The sequence below is a fragment of the Ambystoma mexicanum genome, chromosome 12 (assembly GCF_040938575.1).
Source record: "Ambystoma mexicanum isolate Mex_15411 chromosome 12, UKY_AmexF1_1, whole genome shotgun sequence".
Lineage (NCBI taxonomy): Eukaryota > Metazoa > Chordata > Amphibia > Caudata > Ambystomatidae > Ambystoma > Ambystoma mexicanum.
The window spans coordinates 208818881-208842033 of record NC_090936.1 but is presented as its reverse complement, the minus strand read 5'-3'; the positions used below and the strand labels follow the sequence as shown (position 1 = coordinate 208842033).

Sequence of the window (23153 nt, the reverse complement as noted above, 5' to 3'; positions counted from 1 at the left end):
TGAACACGTTCGTCTCGTCGTTGAGTCTGCCACCCCCAAATCCATGCAGGTGGAGGAGCTGGAGCTGGCGTCGAATGATGACGAGTGCTTCGCCATTCTAAGACTGGCCATGCAACAAGGTGCGTGGAAGACGGTGCTTGAAGCGCTTGACCGTCGAACATGCGAAGCCAGGGTGGCACTGGAACAGCTCTGGAAGGTGCGGGAAGAACTTGCATTCTCGGAATCGGGACTCCTGCTGAGAGGCGACAGAATAGTGGTGCCACAGACGAAGATCCCACAGATAATCGCTCTCGCCCACCAGGGCCATCAAGGGGCGCCCAAAACAAAGGCTCGGCTTCGCCAGAAGGTGTGGTTCCCGGAGCTAGAGCGGAGGGTAGAAGAGTTTGTGGCCTCGTGTCGGTGGTGTCAGGCCGCATCCCCAGCCCAGCGGGACCCATCCATTGAGACAATGCCTAGGGGAACCAAGCCATGGGAAGTAGTGCATGCTGACTTCGGCTCTACATCTAGAGGGACGCACTTCCTAGTGATGGTCGACGAGTGGTCGCGATACCCGGAGGTGGAATTTGTGGAGTCGCTGGCGTTTGGTGACGTGGTGATCGCTGTGGAAAAGATCTTCGCCACCCATGGCCTTCCATCGGTTGTGTGCACTGACAATGGCGCACCGTATCAGGGTGAGAGCTTTGCTGAACTCTTAAAGAACTATGGCATTCAGCACAGGAAGGTCACACCCCTCTGGCCCAGGGCAAACGGGGAGGCCGAGCGCATGATGCGCACCCTTAACAAGGTGTTCCGGATCGCCCAAGGCAAGGGTGAATGTCTGCAGAGGGCCCTGTATGTATTCCTACGGGGATACAGAACCACTCCCCATTCATCGACGGGAGTAGCACCGGCGGAGGCCCTCTTCCAGAGGTGCCCTCGGGATGTCGTACCTGAGGTAGGGGCCCGAGAGCCCGCCATCATTGACAATGAGCAGGTGGAGGAAGATCGGCTGGCAAGAACTCGGGCGGAGAACATGAGAAGAGGTCTGAAGCCACCCAACATTGCCCCAGGGGATGAGGTATTAGTGAGGAACCGTCATCCGCAGGGCAAGCTCTCCCTCACATACGAGCCCGCCCCCCTGGATGTTGTAGCGGTGAAGGGGTCTATGGTGACTGCATCAGATGGGACATCGTCGGTGACCAGAAATGCCAGTTTCTTTAGGAGACTGGGTGACCCGGGAGCGAATCGAGTAGAGGCTGGCGAAGAACTACCCGACGATAGTGGAGGAGATGTCCCCACCATGGACTCGCCTGTTCGCGGAAGAACCGACTCAAGTACTCCGGTAAGGGACAGTGGCAGGAGGTACCCCCTGAGAACAGGGCGTGGGAAACCTGCCCACCTGAGTGACTATGTGACGGACTGATCTGGGGTCATGTTGGCGATGGGTCGCCGGACTGTGTGAAGGCACCGCTGGGGATCCAGGGTGGTTGCCAATAAATGGGGGATTCCTAATGTGTGTGCTGTAAAGTAGTGATTAGTCAGTTTTGTGTGCTGTAGAACGTAGAACAATTGTATCCTCCTTTGTGTTTGTTGTTATGGAAAAGGAGGAGTGTGGCGTGGCCCCTTTAAGGGCAAGCACGCGACGGAGTGACGTTCACTCCGTCGCGTGCCATATAAATAAAGGGGCGTCGCCCGGCGGCAGCAGAGCCACCGGGGAGCCCACACGAACAGCATCGGTCTCCGTGTGTCTCTGTGTGCACGGGGGTGTGGGGGCTCACGGGGGCGGCGGGATCGCCCGCTAACACAGACCAGGGATTTTGGGATGATCACCTCAGATTCATCACAGTAGTGTGGCGAATCACAGGATTCAGTTATTTCTACCCAGGGGGGAGCCTTTCCCTGTGAGGCTCGGGAGGTGAGCCCGCTAAGCGATAGGGGTAGAGGCAAGTGGGACTACACTGGGAGAGATTTGCCCCTTGGGGAGAAGGACTCCTGACCCAAAGAGGAACTCCCTAAATCACTTACCTATAATCCAGTGATAACCAAAATTACCAGAAGAAAGTTGATATTTGTTATTGCCAGATAGAATCTGTGAAGACACCTGGAAAAGACTACTTCTGTGGAACTGAGACAAAGAAAACCACGGGAATAATACTGATTGATAACACAACAAAGAAGAAGGACTTTGAAGGTGCACCGGGGAACTCCCACAGACACGTCATAAGTCAAGCAGGAGGAGTCCTGAGAGAGAGAGAAGCCCAGGAGTTCGAAGTCAGCTGGGCGACTGAAGCTGTCAGAGACAGACGTGCAGTTTCCAAATCTGGACGGGAGCTGGCATGCAACCCTTACCCAAAGGACACCTGAAGTGAGAGAAGGTGAAAGACAGAAGTCTCTCATGAGCAACCTAGCCCAAGTGACGGCTTGACCGAGAGTCGGTGGACGGGGAAGTTCTATAACGACACTGGGACCACTTACCCAAATGCACCGCAAAGCATGCACAACAAAGAAGCAAAGGAAGCAGAGAGGCGAACAGCCAAACTGACAAATGGAAAAGAAGGTCCCATCATGACTACAGGCCCGGTGATGCTAATAGGCGAAAGACCCCGGAGGGATTCCGAGAATAGCAAAAGGGAAGAAGCATGCTTATACCAGTGAGGGACAAGTGTGGAAGAAGAGTGAGAATTATTACTGGGCTACTCATACTCGTCCCAGGGTGGAACAAGTGTGGATGAAGAGTAAGAATCCTTGCTGGGCTACTCATACTGGTCCCAGTGAGGAACAAGGGTGAAAGAAGAGTGAGAATCATAGCTGTGCTACTCATACTCGTCCCATTGAGGAAGAGGTGTGTTAGAAGAGTGAGAATTAGTGCAGGAGCCTTCATACATGTGCCAAAAAAGAACTAGCTTTGAAAGGACATAAGGAGAGGGAGAACTGTAATTTGAACAGCATGTGTTTTCCTAATAAAGAAAAGGATTGGCCATTGAGTCAAGAGAGAGTCTCAAATAAGAGACAAGCAAAAGAGCATCAAGAGAGAGAAACAAACAAAACCAATAAACCTAACCAGAACAAAACCAGAGAAAGAAGTGGAAGAACCCCATTGATGAACTATATGACTTGATATTGCCAAGAAGTTCATTATTACCTGTTCTTTAGATTTCCTTAAATCTCTTTCTCTTGAGGAATTCTTTTCTCTCCTCCCCAGAATAAATTTTATTGTGTACCCCATCGACAGGTTACCACATATTGGGTTGTTGGGGATAAAACCTAGCTTAAAAAGACCAAGTTAATTACTTCATGACTGCAAACCCAACTCCTTTAACCTCCCAACTGCTTGAACATTCCGAAAAAAGTGATAAGTGAGATGAGTGGGGAGGGACGAAAAGTGAAGGGGATATAAATTACCTGTTCGACGAACAAATAAACTCCAAAACGAGTACACTAGAAAATCTTTTGGGTTGATTAGTGGAGCATCAGATACAGGCTGACCAACCAGATACAGGCTGGCCAACAGTTTAAGAAGGCTTGGAGCAGTTCAATATGGCACCAACATCAAAGTGTACCACAAAGTGTTTTACAACCTTACCAAGAAGGTGAAGATATAAGAGCTTTTTTCTTGAACTTTGAAAGACTTGCTACCCAATTCAATTGGGGAGAAAATCTGAAAACATGTTATTTGCACCTTTATTAAGGAGAGAGTTGCGCGTTTCCTACCAAACCATCAACCCACACGGAACCACTTCATTTGCCAAAATAAAACAAGCCCTGTTGGAATGGGTTGGTGAAGCCAAAGGGTTCTATCGGCACAAATCCAGGGAAATCCAGTTATTACCCAATGAAACCCCCTTAGAATTACGAGCCAGGGTACAAATACACTATCTCAGTGGTTGGGGGGGAAACACTCTCCCGTGGGTGTTAGAAACGTTGGGCTTAGAGCAGTTTGTCAATGAGTTACCACCATTTTTACAACGTAGGGTATTAAAAGAGCACAAGCCTACTTATCACATGGCTATTCAAGTAGCTCAAGCTCACAATGAAGCCGTTAAACAATTAAGGTTGATATATAAATCGAACGAAGGAAGGAGATATAGGAAACCCCTAAATAAAAGTAGTCTTCCCGAAAAATCGCTAAAACAAAACAAATCCTGCGAGAATTTAACAAAAAGTAAGAAAGCAGAAAACACATTTTTTCAAAGGCAACAATTGAGGAACACCTGTGAAAGAAGAGTGAGATTCATAACTGGGCTACTCATACTCATTCCAGAGAGGAAGAAGTATGTAAGAAGAGTGAGAATCTTTACAGGAGCACTCCTACTCGTGGCAATAAAGAAATAGCATTGGATGGACATAAGGAGAGGGAGGATTACAATTTGAACAACATTTGTTTTTCTAATCAAAATAATGAATGGACATTTAGTGAATAGTCTCAAATTTTTAGAACAAGAGAAAACCAAAAGAGCACCAAGAGAGTGGAACAAACAAAACCAATAAAACCACAAATGAACAAAACCAGAGAGAGAAGTGAAAGAACCCGATGGATGAACTATATGACTTGATGAAAGTGGTCACCAAGAAGTACTCACAACTACTTTATTAGAGTGAACTGCTGAATAAATTAGCCCACAGGAGAAGTGAGTCATTTTCCTGTGCCTTAGTTGTTTTGATAGTGGTAGGGTCAGCATAGATTAGAGTTTTGGACGGTGGACAGGTCCTTCTTTTGGACTCATTGGTGACTGACAAACACCCTAGATAGTCTTGTTAGTTAGAGAAAGCCTGTAGCATTGGGGAAAGTGAGGGCTTTTCATTTTCCTTTAAATAATGATGAAGTCTAAATGGAAGATCTAAGTCTTCTTCTGACCAGCCATAGTAGTATCACAAATGTAGAGAGAGATTAGTTCTTTTGGAATCATAAGAGAAAATAAACCTTTTCAAAACCTGCCAGCTTGTCTGTCTCTTTATTCTGACATATTACAACATGCTGTCAGAATTTTAAATGCACTTCCTGCTGAAATGCTTATATTTCTAATTTTTTATATTTTACAAAGTGATACACGACTCTGCTGCGAAATGTAACATTTTATGCAGGTTCACTTTTTAGTCCAGTGATGTGGCTTTGCTTCTACTGTGCCTAGAGACAATTTAGCATGCTGTTATGCATAGGCTTATACAAGACACCTAATCAAGTTAAATCAACCCTGCTGAAAGTGATACCAACCAAATCATGAGGAACCAAGGACAAAAGAAAGTGGGAGATTCTCAATCGAGAACCTGCAACCCCACCTAAGGGCCCCAAACAGGGTCAGAAGGGGATAGGCCCTTGGTGCCCCAAACTACAGAACCCAACTTTTTTTCCATAGATTCCTGTAAAATGGTGAGTGGAACATCCCAATCAATGAAATATCATTTAGTTATGATAGTTTTATCAAAAGGGAACCACAAGCCAAAAAGAACAAATATGACCAGTGGCCTGACTTTATTGAAATGTGGGCTTGGGTGGGAGTGGTACACAAATGATAAAATAAATTGTATCTTTAACAGGAACTAACATCTATGGTTGTGATGTCAACTCAATCATCTATTTCCACAGATTCATTGATTAAAAAGTAGAGTAAAAGCCTCATAAGCAGGACCAATATGCCTCCATTCATTTGCCATGTGGCTGGCAGATCAGTCAGGCCAGCTTGAGAAAGTTTGGTCGTAAATTAAGGCAAAACTCACATATCCCATATTAGCTAGAGGTCCATAAGTATATATGCTTTTCACTGCTTATGACAGAGGCAATCCCAGTAAGGTTAAGGGTTTCATAAATGTTTCACAAATAAGTAGCTGGGAACACTTCAAATTCCACATTTTAACAAGTAAGGTTCACATTGTCAGGATCAAAATGGTCCGGTTTTCCCCCTTCCATGTATATAAGGAAGGCCACCCTTCAGTCTCTGACTGCTTAAATAGAGAAACACAATGTCAACTTCCAATAATGGATACTACAAAAGGAATAAACATATCCTAGGACTAAAATGTAGTCCATTAAAAATATTTCACAGCGAATGCAAGGACTCAGGCACGGAATCCTGCTTTTACTTCTTGGAAGGTTCAGGACACACCTAGACTTCAGTAGCAAAGTCTGTATTTGAGATATTTTCCCCTTTCCTACTCTTTGTTCATCATGGTCCTTTTATTTTCCCTATTTTCACAATTACCCTGTCAGAAAAGCATAATCATGTTAATTGTTTAAGGTTATCCATCGGTCTGCATCAAAATCCGGAGATGTACTCTGCAGCATGGATCTTAAGAGCAGATAACTGCACAAATAGTGCCACATCGCTTTGTCTTTTAACTATGCAGTGCAGCACAGCATTTCTTCTTCTTCATTCTACTCCCCACTGACAGATGTGAGCATAAGCCGTGCAGAATCGGTACAACAGACGCTGATGAATTTCTACCCCTCTACACCACTGTATAGACAATCCAGCGTACAATGTTGACACGTTGCCGGCAGAATACCTCTCCATGGTCTTGTCACCAAGTTCTTGTCTCCAAGCTGTTCAGGCTGTGCCAATAGTTCGATACATGGAAACAAGATTCTACTGTGTGGAAAGCTTTTTAGGAAAATTTGACAGTATTTTTGTACTTTTTCATTTATATTTTAATTTGCCAATGTCAATACAGAGCTAATAAAAATATGAAGGCAAGAAGATTGAATGTTCTAGCAAGTAACAAGCAACTATATTGAGGAAGGCCAGGACCAACGACATAGACTCTGCATTGACCAACCTTGGAACCCTGGGCAAATACAGAGAGTATGCCAAACAGGCCTTCGACAGAAGCAGCCCTTGTCTCTACCTAACAAGGATGCGATACCCAAGAATGACCAGGTTTATTCTGTCATTAAGACTACAAACCATCAAGGTGCTCAAACACGGGTGCATGGAGGGGAATCCCTCGAGGACAAAAGAGATGTAGACTATGTGGGAGACACCTTGAGATAACTAGACATCTCCTAACCCAATGCGAAGAACTGGAGGCAGAATACAAACTAGCGTACGAAAAACACTGCAACCCCAATTCGGACTTGTTCTGGAGTGAGCTGTTTGCCACCAAGTCATCGGTCCTAAACCACACGGCGTTCCACGTATGGGGGCTAATTACCAAAAAGCTACCCAAAATAGAGGAAGAAAGTTCCCAGTGACTTTAAGATCGTTGCACATGGGAAATGTATGTATCATGTATTCATATGCATTTTAATAAGATTGTATATGTAAATGTGATTTTATGTAAGTGTAAAAAAGATGCTAGTCATCTAATAACGCACTATAAAGAAATAAAAAAATTGAGCAATCAAATAGTTTGGAGGTACCAGCATCCTGTCTCCAGCCACTTATGAACCAAGTATCTGCCGATGAAAGGAAGAGCACCCGAGCAGCAATTCAGTAATGTAGAGTTGGAAGCTTAGCATTAGCAAGCTGGCAAAAATAATGCAGTATACCTCATGAAACGTGTGCCTTCATCTCTTAATCCAACCTATTTCAACAGTCAGTCTGCATGTTACGCCCTATGCCCACAAGTAGACATCAGCTACCTAAGTGGCTCAGAGTAGCTGAAAAAATCTGATTTTCATGGCCTTTCACAGCTGTTTGCTTGCCTGCTTTGAAGCTGATTCAGCATTTCCATAATTAATCAGATCTGACTGGTGGGCAATTTGGCGGTTCTTTACTAGGAGGCGAGACATGCTTGAAAGCACCACAATGATTTCAGCAGGCGGGTGCTACAGCGGACAGGTGCTCACGCACGATTTTAGATGTAACGCGGGAGTCCGTCCCGGTTCTGCGGTATCAATTGTACATAGCAGAGTTCTCTCATTCCTTGTACCTGCTATAGAAAAGGGACCATTACCACTAAAACGGCAGCCATTATCTTGTAGCTAATCTGTTGACCTGCATGTATGATATCTACTTTGGGAAAGAGAGCATCACCATTTAAACTCAAGTGAGTATACTAATAACTTAATGATAAGCGAAAAATCCCTCTACCTCTTTCAAGAACTATGTCTTGTGAGAGTCCATTTAAGAATGAAGCTTGCACCCTATGTTCCGAATCTATGTCATTTCACAAGACATTCCAATTTACATAGTGCTCAGAACCCACAGAGTGGGAACCTGACTTGTGCAGGATTAAAAGTACTCCTATATGATCACACCCTACTTAGAAGAGTCAATACCTAGTGCAAACAGCCTCTAAAAAATCATTAGTCAAATACAGAGCTAATCACTTAATGCTGCATTATCTGTGTCTGAACCAATAATTCGTCCTGCTCACACCACCACATGATCAGTCCTTTGACAAATACAAGCAGTGGTCACCCTGCCAATTAACTTAATCAGTCACATTTTATTATACATCATAGTTCTTCTGGCTTCATCTCTTACCCAATCTACTGACTCTAGTTTACTTAAAAACTGGTTCAGCTGAGAAACATACCTCATACTGGGGCAGTGTTTGAATAGTCTTACCTTATCTGAATCATGACTAGATAACTCTTGAGGTCCTTTTATAGACCTCTTTGCCAGTGAGGATTTCTAAATTTTTACATAACACAGATCGGGCAGAACTGTCTCTCTCAGCTACCACAATTAATTCCCCTCTCTCTAGCACATTTGAATCCCTCAGCATCATATTCCTCCTAAACAACTCCTCACCACTATTTCCAGTGATCTTCTAATGCCCGTCAGCAGAGATGCTCAATTCATGCAGCTTACTAAAGATTAGCCTTTCTTTACACATCAACTACAAAAGAATAACTTCAGGCAGAGGCTTCAATGTCTGCATGGCTGACCCATGATACCCCCTTACCACTTCGAACTAGTAGTGGCAGTCGACAGAAGGCACTAGAGGAGAGAAGGGGATGAGGCCGGCTGGGAGTGGAGCATGTGGGAGTCACAGGTTAGTGAATTGAAGCACAGGGGATTCATGGGATGTCCCCACCCAAAGGAAAAGCAGGTGGATTAATGGCAGGAAAGCCCAAGACGTTTGTGCAGTGCCCCACAAAAAGAAGGACCACAGTTTCCTTTAACATGATCAATTTAGCAATTCCTAACATGTGCCCTCAGTTAATCATCTCCCTTGCGAGGGCCAACATTTTCTCGATCTGTCAGGGTGGCATAAACATATCTGCCTAATGTGGCAGGCATTTAATTGCTGGAATGAATCATAATGAGAACTGTTTAAGCAGTATTTAGACTTAGATCCAATAATCCAAGTTGTTTGGTTGGGGCCAGACTGTAGCACTTCCCAGACACCATGAGCCTGTGAAATCTTTGATTGAAGTACACTGTATGGTCAGTCAAACATAGGATATGGAGAAGAACACATAGGGGGGTCATTACACGTTTGCCGGTATCCCGCCGGTAATTCCGATGGGATACCAGCAAACAGTATTACCATTCCTGCTGCCTGATATCCACGAATTACCGGGATATTGCAGGTGGCGAGAATACTGGTAAATCTCCCTTCCATGGACTCCCATAGGACTCCATGGAGGGGATTGGAGAATACTGGCTATTTTTTGCAGTTGGGGGTCTGATTTACATCCAGCTGTTGGCTTGTTTCGTTTACCCTCTCCTGGGATATTTTGAGTTTTAAGTCTGGCATGGCCAATGGGCTTGCTCAGCCCTACTTGGTACCTTGCCTCTCTCACCCTGTCCTGGGATAATCATGTTCTCTTTCTTCTTGGGCTTGTGGCTTTCTCATCCCTGTTTGGTAGCAGGATTCTCTCACCTGCTCCTGGGGTATTCAAGTTCTCAGACATGCTTGGGCTTGTGGCTTTCTCAACCCTTCTTTGTAGCTTGCTTTTATCACCCGGTTCCTGGGATATTCAGGTTCTCATCCCTGTGTGGGCTTGTGTCTTTCTTAGCCCGTTCACACCCTCGTGGGGTATATAGATTCTTAGCCCAACATGTAGGCTTGTGGGTTTCTCGGCCTTCCTTTTCTCTGTCTCTTCTCCCCTTCATGTGAACCTTGGATTTACAGTCCTGCACAGGCGTGTGGTTTATTCCACGCATTCACTCCCTCGTGGGGTATACATATTCTTAGGCCGGTGTGGACTTCGCTGTGGACTAAGCACCTTCCGCTCACCCTTGGTATGAGGTCATGTACCTCTTTTACTGCAGCGGTTTTATTCCAGGGCTTTTGCGTCTACGGCCAGTGTGGTTCCACATCTCAGACCCAGCTCTGGTCTGCACGGCTCTGCTTCTCTCTGTGGTTTCTCCCCATTGAGATGGACAGAGACGCTTCGGCGGGATGCCAACCCACTGCATCTGCCTTGGCTTGGCTTCCTGTTGTTTTGGAGCTACTGGGCCCTCGGGGTTCTCCACCTTACACCAAGTGGCAGCGTTCCGCAGGCCTCCTAGGCTCTCCGCTCACCGTGTGAACCACAGGGTTTCTCCTTCTTTTTCCAGTGAGGGAGAGGCTCCATCCTCTGTGTGGTTGCACACGCCAGTGTTTATCACTCTCCCGCTTGCCCTGTGTCCCCTGGGGGGGTGTTGTGTAGCGGTCTCACCTCCATAGTACCAAACGGGATGGCTCCTACTTTGGCAGAAGGGATGAATTCCCTGGATTCGTTACAACTGCCACAAGTGAAGAGGGGTTGACCAGAGGTCCATGCTCAGCCTACTGATCTCCTGCTTTTTCACGCAGCTCTTTGCCTACCACACTGCTTCTCTCTCTCCACCCCTTCAAGAAAAATGAATTGTCTCCATTACATCCACTGCTAATTTGTGCCAACCACCACTGAGCCACGTCGCACATGCCAGATGCTATACAACCCTGCCCAAAGGTGAAAGGGACATTGGGTTGACAACAGTGGTACCGGTATAGCCAAGATAGGTATAGCTGGGGAAATTGAGGGCAGTGTTTAAAGTCCTCTCTCTTCATCGCAGGGCAGCCCCCTCATGCCTTTAAGATCCTGCTACTCAGATGAGCTATCCTCCTTTGGCACCTCGGCACAATGGGAGAAGTGGTGTGAGACTGCTGTCACCATAGAGCTCCATGGTCAGTGAAGTCTTCTTTGGATGCTCGAATTATAATGCGGCTTTGACCAGATATTGCAAGTGACAGGCTCCCTTACAATGGGACAAGAGCCGCTGCACTTGTTGGCAAAACACTACTATGGAGTAAGTAATTGGACATCTTGTGCCAGTGCCTGGAAATTTAATGAGTATCTGGGCATTTGATGGCAATTGCTGGCTCTGGAGTGAAACTACGGCCATATGATAAGAATGCTGATATGGGAATTTGATGGCAACAACTGTAACTGAAGTGATTATAATGCCATTTAATGATAATCACTGTACATTGGGTGAATCCCAGGTTATTTAAAGGCAATCACTAGCTATGAGTTGACAAACTTGATGTTTGATAGCAAGCCCTGGTAAGGAGCTGACCACCTCTGCATTTGATCGCAACACATAGCAATGGAAAGCATATATGTACATTTCATGACATTATATGGCAATCGGGTGAGTACCTGAGCATTTTACGGCAATCCGTGATAATATGGTGATTCCTTGTGCATTTGATAATACATGGCAATAGTACTGGTGATTTTATGGCGAGCCTTTGTAATGAGGTGAATACCATGGTATTTGATGCCACTCCCAGGCCTTTGAGTGACTATCTTGAAATTTCATGATAACGCCTTACCATTTTTCAAATAAATGAGCAGTTGACAGCAATTCATTGCAATAGCCAAGTAGTTGTGCATTTGATTTTCAATGGGGCAAGAACCTGGGCATTTGGTGGAAAGTTATGGCTTTGGGTGGCAAATATCTCTGGAAATGAGGAAGCTTAAAAGTAACTGTGAATTTGATGGTGATCTCTGTCAAATATTTGAACACCTGGATGTGTCCTGACAGGCCATGGAAATGAGGAAAGCAGCTGGTCATTTCTTGGCAGTCCCTGTCGGTGGGGTGAGAACTTTGGCATTTAATGGAAATGGGGCCAGTACCTGACCATTCAATAACAATCCTTGGAAATGGGGTCAGTACTTGGGTATTTGATGGAAATCCGTGGCCATACATGGAGTACCTGGATCTTTAATTCCATCACTGGCAATGGGATTACTAAGTATCTGGGCATCTGATGCCAATCCTTGGCAGGGCCCCAATACTTAACCATTTAGGGGCAATATATGGGAATGTGGTAAACACCTGGGCATTTATAAAAATCCCTGTTTGCTGGGGATTAAATACATACACGTCTCAAGAAAGACTGAATTAGCCATCTCATCATGAATGATAGCACAGACTATGTGTTGAATGGTGACGGTATCACAGGCAAAACTATAGCTACAATTCACTGTAAGCATATAATAATGGAAATAAGCTTCTGGTATGCCTACCTTAGACAACATTTAATAAAATCCAAGAAGGTAGCATCACTGGTTTGCAATGCCAATGTGAGATCCTTGCTGTTTGGGTGTTGTTTCCTCCCCTTGCTGTTCATAATACTTTTAGGAGAGCCTCAATTCACTGTAAGCATATAATAATGGAAATAAGCTTCTGGTATGCCTACCTTAGACAACATTTAATAAAATCCAAGAAGGTAGCATCACTGGTTTGCAATGCCAATGTGAGATCCTTGCTGTTTGGGTGTCGTTTCCTCCCCTTGCTGTTCATAATACTTTTAGGAGAGCCTTTTGCATCTTCAAAATATAAGCACAGATAACAGACCATAAGTAAAGAATACTGGCTCCCACTCTGTGTCTTTTATACAATGTATGTTTCAGTTGTATCCCAAACTAATTCAACTTTAGACAAATGATAACACACATATTTGAGATGTGAGGCTTTCCTTTTCCTAACACACTCAAGCACCAAAACAACACAGAAGTATGCAATAATGTACCAATGGATGTAAACACTTGCATAGCAGAACTCAAAGTGTTAGCTAGATAAAATTATCAACAGAGGAAAGTGTCAAATAGATCATGACTCATCCCAGTTGGCTGTTAGCAGAGGACTCCTTGATTCATGGGGACGCTGGTAACGATATCCTGTGTGAATGATACATATTGAAAAATTAAAAAGTGTCGGGTTCACAAGTACCTTATCTGGAGGACTGGTCACATCACTTAGAAAGTGACTTTCCCTGGTCCACAGGTTTCTCCAGTCCCCCACAATGAGTGATGTAAGGGTTATATTGTGACTCTGCATAGAAACCTGACTTAAAAAGAAACATGCAGTTGTAGACCCCCACTTGAACACACATTTTAAAGGTATTTTAATGCAGTTCCTGTAGTCAGTGGGCCAAATGCAGGGCATCATGTATGTGTTTGTAGAAAAGCCAAGCTATCATGTATACCATTTTTAGGGTGCGAACATTGTTTCAAGACATACATATTCTTGCAAAATGTTAAAGATTTAAATTTTTTCAGTTGTCAGTTCAAAAGCTTTATTTCGACAATTTCATAAAAGCATACATCAATAAAACATCATGCAATACATACCATTAGCCACGTATTTCATTAAAATTGCAAATTTGGGCAGATTTACAATTACTGGGCATTCACCAGCAACTTCTTTGTTCTTATTCTCCATGGCCATTGGAGATATGTGCTAGTGGCAAACACTGCTGGTGTATCTGTATTGTTTAAAAAGGGTTGCCATAGCATCCCAATAGACCTACAGTCATGTATTCGAAAGAGTGGTTTTAAACATTTTTCCTTAATGGCAATGTAGCTGGGCACAACATAAAAAAGTGATTCAAGTCCTGAATCACATAATTATACAATGGGCATGCAGAAGAAGCTTTGTTATGATATCTCTGATTCAAAAGTGCAATAGGCAAAGTACCAAGCCTACATTTTATATACAAAGACCTTTCAAATGTAGGATTTACATAATCAAGGTAGCCCTCATATCCGTCTTGGGTTTTAATATTGATGTAGCGTGCCAAAGATGGTGAGACAAGAGTTTTTACAAAAATAACGTACTGCGCCTTATCAAGAGCAGCACTTTTTACCATGCCTTTCGAGTGCCTGGAGATTGTACTCAGGGTGCTCCAATAATCCCTTAGATCCAAATCCCCCAGGCATCTCTTGACATGTGTGGCCCACTTCAAAGAGGAGCCCCCGGACTGTGATAAGACATCTGCCAATGCATTCATATAGTTCACAAGATTATCATTAGACCACAACCGGACCCAAAATAACACCACGTGAAGTTGGCAGATGGACGCTATCCACTGTATGCCAGTCTCTAATAGCACTGGCAAGTTAGGCATGCTATAGGGCAGTACCAATATGTTCTTTAGATATTTATTTTCGGCTATCACCAATGAGTGAATATCCATCTGCCCCCACAGCTCCGACCCATAGATAACAGCCTGTCTTGCCTGGGCCTTGTATGCTTCCAATGAGACTCACACTGCCCCTTGCCATGTTCAGCAGTGTACCAGGCCAGGGCACTGCCATATCTGCTCAGTGTGAGGGAGGCATGGTATCACAAGTAGACACTGACACAAGAGCTGCATGTTTCAAAACCTTTATTGAAGGTTTAAAAGGGGTTTGAAAACTCCTTTCTTGCCCTATACCTAAGATGGGAGTATTCTCGACCATCAAACAAAAAGAAAATACAGTCCTAGTCAGTCCTTATTCAAATAAAATGTCCTATAATACTAAAACTAATCTCTGCTCGCTTTCTAATACAATAACTGTGTGAAAGGAATGTGTAATACAAAAAGGAAAAATCGGTGTTCAAAAGAAATGTCATTATGGCTGATAAACTCCCTTCCCCACGTTTTGTATCACGGGGTAAGGTGGAACACTTGGACCGTGCAACACAATCTGGCTTCGGACACAAGGATGCAGTTTGTTTCTTGCACCAGGGCCCACTTGGCCTTCCACTAAAATTCACTAGTTTCTTGTAATACAGTTCAACAAAAGTTTGTTTCAATCACAATTTGTGGGAGTTCCCTTCCCCAAGCTTCAATCACACCTTCATAGGCTTCCCTCATTCGGGCTCAAGCCTCCTTTCACTTTCCTTCCTCTGTCGTAGACTTTCAAAAATGTGAGGCTTTTGCTCTTACCTCGGCATGACCTCTTCGACCTTCTTTCCTCAAACGTCACTTTTTCTCTCCTAGACCAGGGCCAGTCGGTAAATGTAGTTTCGAACAGAGTACTTATTTCAAAGTTTAAATATATCTATCACATCCAGGTTTCCCTCTGTCGGGATCAAACCTAACAACAGTTCAAATATTGCATCTCAGTTTCTTTCTCTTCCCGCCGCTTCTACAGCATCGGACATTTCACAGAGACTTTCGATTTGGCAATCTTCTTTCGCCGGACCACCCTGTTACTTTGTATCTTTAATTTACAGTTCTTTGCAATGCTTTGCTTTCTTTCACGTCTTACTGGAACACGCGCAACCTTCAATTGTCGGATACTGTTGCTGTCAAGTTTCATGTAACACAGTCCAGACTTTCATTGCTTTCATCAACTCCCAGGTTGTGTTAATTAATTTTAATCTTTCGCGGCTTTGATCCTGAAGTCAAGGCTGATACCACATCTGCCGCTGCACCTCCCCAACTCTGCTGTTCACCCGGGGTGGTTGCTGGTATCCTTGAAACACAAAAGAGGTTTGTCTCGGAGGTAACAATCTCTCGCCAGGGTGTCCAAGGTTCCTCCGTACCTCAGTTCTGTCCTTCAGGCTGCCGCTCTGCTCAGTTTGGTTCACCGCCGCCCTGGAAAAACTGCTCCATCGTGTGCATCGCCTTGCTCAGAGTGTGTGTCAGTGTTCCACTTTTTAACCATATGGGGAGAGCTAAGAGTTACTAGGTGTTTGTAATTAAGATCAAGTGCCTGACCCTGCCTGATCCAATTAATGGGACATGCCCAATGTATTGCATGGGTGGTACTCCTTTCATCCTCAGACCTCCTCTTCCTCGGCTCAGTGTTTATGTAGGAAAGGGGGTGGGGGGACCTTGGAAGTTGAAATATCCTATAAAGTAGCATGGGACACGGGTATTTGGAAAGGCGGATACCATGTCTCGCCATGGGGCGTTCCTCCCCCACTCCCCAAGAACCCCTCACCCAGGTGATCCTCCCGCACTTGTCCACCCCCATTGTCTAGATCCAAAGGCAATGGCCATGCCCTGGTCACTTGAGTAAGAGATACCCCGGGTCTAGTCAGTGAAACACCCTCTGGTTTTTCACAACAGGGAAGTCCTGGCTTTCTCCAGATGCATTGACCAACCACACAATGCCATCAATCGGACCTCCAAATAGTCATAAAAGGATACTTGCTCTATTTCGCCCTCTTCCACGGACTACTTGAGGCCTTTTAATTTCCTATTAATATTAGTATTGAAAACCATAGATTTAGTCTTGGTTACATTGAGTGCTAGGCCATTTTTCATACTGAAGGCCACAAATACGTCCAACTGCTTGCAGGAGCCAGTAGGTGTTAATGACTGCATTGTCCACAAACTGTAGAACCGGTATCCTATCACCAACTAGGAACAGTGCATCAGTCTGGCAGGCCAGCAGCTCCTCTATGGCACCATTTATGAAGATGCAAAACAGTTTTAGGGACAGAACGCACCCCGGGCAGACACCCTTGCTGATTGTAATGCTACTAGAGGTCTTGCCATCGGTTCCCCACCAAACCACTGCTATATTGTCCATGTACAAACTCCCGATAGCGGTCAAAAGGGCAACCGGAATGCCAAGCCCCTTGAGGACCTCCAGGGACGCTGTCTGGGTACAGGATCCAATGCAGTTCTCAGGTCTACATAAACTGCGTAGACGCTGACCTTCCTGAGAACTGCATATGTATTGGTGACCAGCCGTATCCGCAAGCTTTGATCTACTGTACTCAGACCCTCATAGAACCCATATTGCTGATGGTCATTGATCTGATGACTGTTTACCCAGGCATCCAGATGGAACAATAGGGCCCTTGCAAAGGTTTTTCCCCCTGCGTCTAACAATGAGATTGGTGTATAGCTGGATTGCTGATCTGTGGGGCCTTTCTTACTGATCGAGACCAGCTCAGCACTGGTCCAGAAGACAGGCTCTACGTTTTCACTGAAGATGGCATTATATAATTTAGTTAGATTCGGGACCCAAACAATAGGCTCATTTGCATAAAAATCTATTGGCACCCTATCGTGGCCTGGCGCCTTTCCTAGCTGTTGGCATATCAATGCATTCCCAACCTCCTCATAGGTCAGTATCAACAGTGTGCAGTTACGCCCATCTCCATGCCTTACACACACCCCCTTGAGGACGGTGCCATGCCACTGTGGGATCCATCATCACCATACAGTCTGCTGTAGAATTCCACCTAGGTTTGCTCTCCGCTACTACCAGCTCAATCATGCACACAGGTGGAAGAGGTATGCGTGACGCCAACCCCTCGACCATCTTGGACAATCTACTCAAATCTCTGTTTAGTTCCTCATTCTCTTTCCGCATTAGTACTATAAGTTCCAAGGCACATTTGCACCCCTCACACTCACAGGACCCTGCATCACATGCTGAATGTGTGTCTTGGTCACCCTTCCCCAGCTCAACGATAGGGGACACAAATGTGGATGCAGGGTGAGGCACAGTGATTGCCGTGGCCATGATGTCATTGCAGTCGGTGTTCAGGGACCCAAACCTATTGCTAATGACCCCCTTGGGAAGATAGCCAATGCTAGTTGACACCTTTTGGCCCACACCTCTTCCTCCCCCTCACTCCCATTGTCCAAACCATTAGCCCCTGCTGCAGGCAGATTAACTTCCACTGGTATATGATGAGACATTCCCTCATTTTGGTTTGGGCGATTTTGAACCTGGTACCCAGGCACTATTTTTCCCACGTCCACAAGTGCAGATAGGCTTTCCTTATGGGTACCCTTGCTAACGTTAGCTAGTGCTTGCAGCTCATCAATGCTGAGCTTTTGCTTTGGGTTCAACCTCCCCCTTGAGGCCATGCAGGCCACCTCCTTGGTAGCCATTTTGATAATTTCATCACCCTTTGGTACACCACAGTTAGAGGTCACTCTCTTGTACCGGGGACTCCAATTGTCACTGGCTTTCCTCCTTTCCTTTCATATAAAAGACCAGCGATCTCATCAATCATCAGATTAGACTCCTCAATTCAATACGGTCTGCATACTTCATGGTACGTTTCCTTGCTGAACCGCGGGTTGGAGGACTTACCACCTTTCTTTTGGAAATTATGCTAATAATTTGGGATATGATCAAATATGTTCCAGAAAAACTTCATCCTACTCTTTCAGCGTCACAAGCCCACAATAATTGATATGCTGCTATTAAACATTATGAGGCAATAAATAATCTACAGTTTCTAAGCTTTCTAAAATGTTTGACAACATTAAAAACTTCATAAATCACAGACAGTATAAAATTCATTAAGATTAATTAAAAAATAAGTTCAAAAGACCATTGACAAAAATATTAAGTATAAAATAAAAAGATCATTGACACCTAATCTTCTATCCCAACCAGTCCACGAGGGCACAAAGCCCCCCTGGCCCGCTTGCGGTCTGAGCTGCCTAGCAAAATTACGCTGACCTGGGATAGTATGTTAAGCAGCTGAAATAAAAGAAAATGCAGGGAAAACAAGATATTTATCCTTCTAGACCAATTTAAATTAGGGGTAAGCGTGGAGCGAGGCACGCCTGGCAGCACGAGGGGCTGCCCTTAGTCAGACTCCCCTCCTCACTCCCATGCCACAGTGCACAGAAACCCTGCTCTTCAGATCACCAAAGTCTATTGAGAGTCAATTTGCCAATAACTTGCCTTTTAACTTCACCCAAGTCCAAATGCATCAGATGGAGTGAGTAGCGGCGTTCAGCAGGTGCTATGTAGTAATACCCAGCACAGTTATAATACTGTGATCCTCTCCCACTGTCGATCTTTAAATCCCTCCTGCCTCCAGCGACTCACTGTATAGCTGTGTAACGAATTCCAAAATCATGCAGTCTGTGTGCAACTGTATGTGACTCACCCAACTCTTGCAGAGCTCACATAGGACACTGTTTCTTCAGTAGGAACCAAGTCACACCCCAGCTGTCACCTTGTCTATAGTAACAGCTTGAATAGTGAGGCGGGGCAGGCAGTGCGCACAATGCTTCCAGCTTGGGACTAACGGCAGGTCGGCAGCCGGCCAGCGCACAATCCTCCCAAGCCAACCCAGCCAGGACAGCCACACCCCGGTCCACTAATCACCACGGCTTCACCGTCGAAAGGTGTGTTTTAAAGTAAGGTCATGTGTGCAGCAGCAGGGAGCCCCTCCTCCTCCTAACTGGCCTCCACACAGCCTATAGTTCACTGCAAGACTGCCCTTTGTTGCCCTATGCTCCCTTTTTCAGTTGTATCAAGGCCAGCATATTTCAGTTACGCGGACTTTTAAATAATCATCAAAACAAAGAAAATAAATTGAGTGCAGTTAACTATAGTCAGTTCAGTTTCCTATTTATAGCATTAAATAGAGAAATCCAAATGTCGTTTTTTTATTAGCATTTGTGCAGAGTTTCTGATTTTACCTGCAGCTTTGCTCTGTATTCCAAGAATGAGTTGAATATAGCAGAACTATTTTGTGCATCAGTGCTTTAAGCTTGGGGAAGGGAACCCTAATCTCCTGTGGAACATTGTGAGACTGTTTTGTGCATCAGTTCTTTAAGCCTGGGGAAGGGAACCCTAAGCTCCTGTTGAACATTGGGAGACTGTTTTGTGAACCAGTGCTTTGACCTTGGGGAAGGGAACCCAGAGCTCCTATTGGAAAAGTGTGAACCCAGTTGAACAATGTGTATTGAAACCAAGTGTGCTTTGAACTTGGGGGAGAGAAACCCAAGTCCAGCTGGAATATTTGGAGCAAGCAATTGTGGGAACTGTATCCTGGACTTGGGGATGGGATCTAGAAGCAGCTCCATATTTTGTTTAAAAAAATGTTTAGTTAACTCAGAATATCCCTGCACTATGTTTGGTATTAGATGCAAGCATAGGTTTTGACACAGACAGACTTTTGATTTTGACTTTCCTTAGTTTCCTTGGGTAGGGAAAATCCCACCATATTTATAGGGCAAGTTAGGCCTTACATCATCCTGGTACTTAATAAAGATTCTACTGTTGAATTGGAAATCTGTTGTCTGTGTGTCAGGTTGCTCCTGGTCGAAGACCGTAGCTCTCTGAAGTCTTGGAACGCTGTGCTCCCCCTCTCTGAATGACAAGCCCAAATGAACAGCCTGTGTGACTAGGGCCCGTAGCCAGGAGTCCTACTGGACACACCCCCTCTGCAAACTGGTGACAAGGGAAACAGGAGCTACAGAAAGACAAAGGGATACCATAAACTGGGTAGCTTGGAGATACAAGAAAGACGTAACGACAACACAAGCAGCAGGTTCCTTACCCTCTTCTTGCTGCTCCTGGCATCAATGAAACTCCTATGAATGACCCTGGTGCCTTTGGAAAGACTAATTTAATTCTACACCTTAATTACCTATGACCATGGTTTACGAGGCATCAAGATACACAGGTATGTGGCAGTGAGAAATGAATCCCGTTGCAAGACACTGTCTCCTGCTTCCAGTACGTTTTATATGTTTGGAAGTGAACGAAGAAAAAACAAGAAGAAAGGGCCGCTTACTTTGTGACAGCATGCGTCACATTCCGTTGTTGCAGAATCGTCAATGTGGACATGTCATTACCTTCAAGCCTGGACATCAAAGCGGGAAGGCGGATGCTATATCTCGCCAATTCCCTGGAAGCCAACGATTTAATGAGGAACCACCGAAACCATTAACCACTGTTTAAGGAGGAACTATTCAATTCCAGGAGGAAGTGAAAAAGAGTTTGACGAAGGAACAGATGTTAAGTTGGGGAATTCAAGATCCCATGTGTCACATTCTAGAAGGGATTACTGAGAGCGGATACAAGATGGTTTCTTCCTAGCAAAGGTTTGCGTGAACAAGTCCTGGGTGAATGTCACAAGTCTGCCTTAGCAGGTGATACAGGGTACCGCAAAACGCTGGAGCTAGTTTTGGAGGAAGTTCTGGTGGGAAGAAATGAGGAAAGACATATGAAACTTAGTGAAGTGTGTACAAGAGCCAAGGGAGGGAATAGAAGTACTGCTGGGTTATTAAATCCACTGCCAGTTCTGCCACATCCCTGGCACACCATTTCATTTGACTTTATCGTGGAACTGCCAAAAATAAGTGAATTGGGTTCTAGGGATATGTGCTCACACTCAGGAAAGAGTCCTAATGTTATCAATGTATATTGCATTCTTTAGATGTCAGAAATGGATTCCAATAAAGGTGATTGATACAAAGTTCTCCCGGCTCAGGTTAGCCTATTTAATTGCTTATCAACGATGACAGCTGACACGTGTTTCAACCTCACTGGTCGTCCTCAAGGCTGTGAAGAAGTCACAATGTTAAAAAAAAATCATAATGTTTCATATTTATACAGAACAAAACATTTTCCTAATGTTTCAAGTCTTTTGAAAAAATGTAAAGGCAACATACCGCACAAAAGATTTTCAGATGAAGAGTCGCAATGTCATGGTCAGAATGTATGGAGAAAGACAATTTTAAAAAACAATTTATGTATGAATAGTATGACCAATATTTCATCTCATCTTAGGCAGAATTAGGAATTATTCCTATTCTCACAATTGCTCATAGTTAGTGGATGTGTTCGAATTAGCTGCAAATTGAATCCCATATGAAAAGGTGTGTGAGTTTAAGTGTGCAGAAACACTGACCGGTCCTTTTTGAATAAGTCAATTCAGTTTATCTTAGTGTGTAGAAGTTGAATTAATTGGACACCAGATTATTGATTGGCATTGCATCCCCATGCTGTAGGGGTGAATCTAATTAACCTCTATGATGTGAGCACCAAATGTTAAAAAATATATATCCCTGTGCAGACAAATAGTATGAACAGGTCTTACCCTGTATTCTGGATACTAAAATTCCTCTGAAATTCAAGAGTGGAAAAATGTTTTTGTTTGAGCTGGTGTCACTACTACAACTACAGCAAATAATAACAACAAAAGTTCTGAAAGGTGCATACCTGGGGGACTGGTCTGTCCCAAAATCAATTGTGCGCCTCCTGGCTTAGAACGGGAAGAATCTGCGGTCAAAATCAATGTCTATGATGGTCAGTGAATCCCGTTGCCGTGCTCGTGAGTTCAGCCAAATCTGTAATAAAGAACGTTATATGTTAATTATATTCTATGTTCAAAAAGGTAAAGCTACTCTTTGAAAATAATATAGTCCTAAGAGACAGTGAATCCTATGGGTTCCCATGGCATTAAAGTCACACGATATTGTGTAATGCACGACCATTTACAAAATGTCACTCGCGAGTGAATCCAACAAATCCATAGAATCCACATTGTCCCCAAAACAAGCTGAACGAATAGCATGAAGTAAGTTGCCGATCATGGCGTTCTCACCTGAGTGCTTTTATTCAGGGGATAGACCCCACCCGTTCTAAAGATGCCTCTAATGGCGTGTCTGTTAGAGCAAAAAGGCAAAGCGGAATCACTATGCTGCCGCGTTCTTACATTCCTCTAGCGTCATCCACGGTGACGGACGGGCGGACGTGATGACGTCACACGTATGGGTACGTGTGACGTCAGATGTAAACAAATATATGTCATCCCCATTATAATTCTGTTGGAAGAACATTTAATTCAAATAGCCATCTTGATTTTACTTACTTTCTTGGAGTGAGCTTATCTTGGGATAACACAATTATTAGTAATATGTGGATGCCCTGTTAAGTGTTACCTGAAGTTCACAATGAATAATAAAAAAAAAACCAACATGATTTCTTAGGTGTCTCACATTCCGATGAGAGTAACCTGAATAGAATCTCATTCTAATGGTGTCTATGATTTCTATTATGATTAGGAAATCATCAATTTGAGGTGTCAGTATTCAGTGTCAAAAATACAAATCAGTTAAAAGGACAGCTCAAAACCAATTTGAGTCTAAAATGCCTCGTGAACAAGAAACAAAATGTGTTGTTGAAAAATAGAGAAAGAAACGGTTGGTGACAACTTCACACCCAAAGTCCACTTAATACCATTAATGTCCTCAAAAATAACCTGTCATTAGAGAAATACATACATTTCATGATCGGTATTTAAACCATGCTCTGT

The 23153-nt window shown here is 44.2% G+C and overlaps 1 protein-coding gene across 2 annotated transcripts in view; it reads right to left on the bottom strand.

Moving 5' to 3' along the window:
- The window catches only part of DYRK4 (dual specificity tyrosine phosphorylation regulated kinase 4), a 1198302-nt gene that overhangs the window by 187796 nt on the left and 987353 nt on the right, over nt 1-23153 (bottom strand). For both annotated transcript variants that reach the window (XM_069628321.1, XM_069628322.1), the window contains one exon: nt 12544-12673. In XM_069628321.1, the coding sequence (XP_069484422.1) occupies nt 12544-12673 (130 nt within the window). The remainder of the gene's footprint in view (nt 1-12543; nt 12674-23153) is intronic.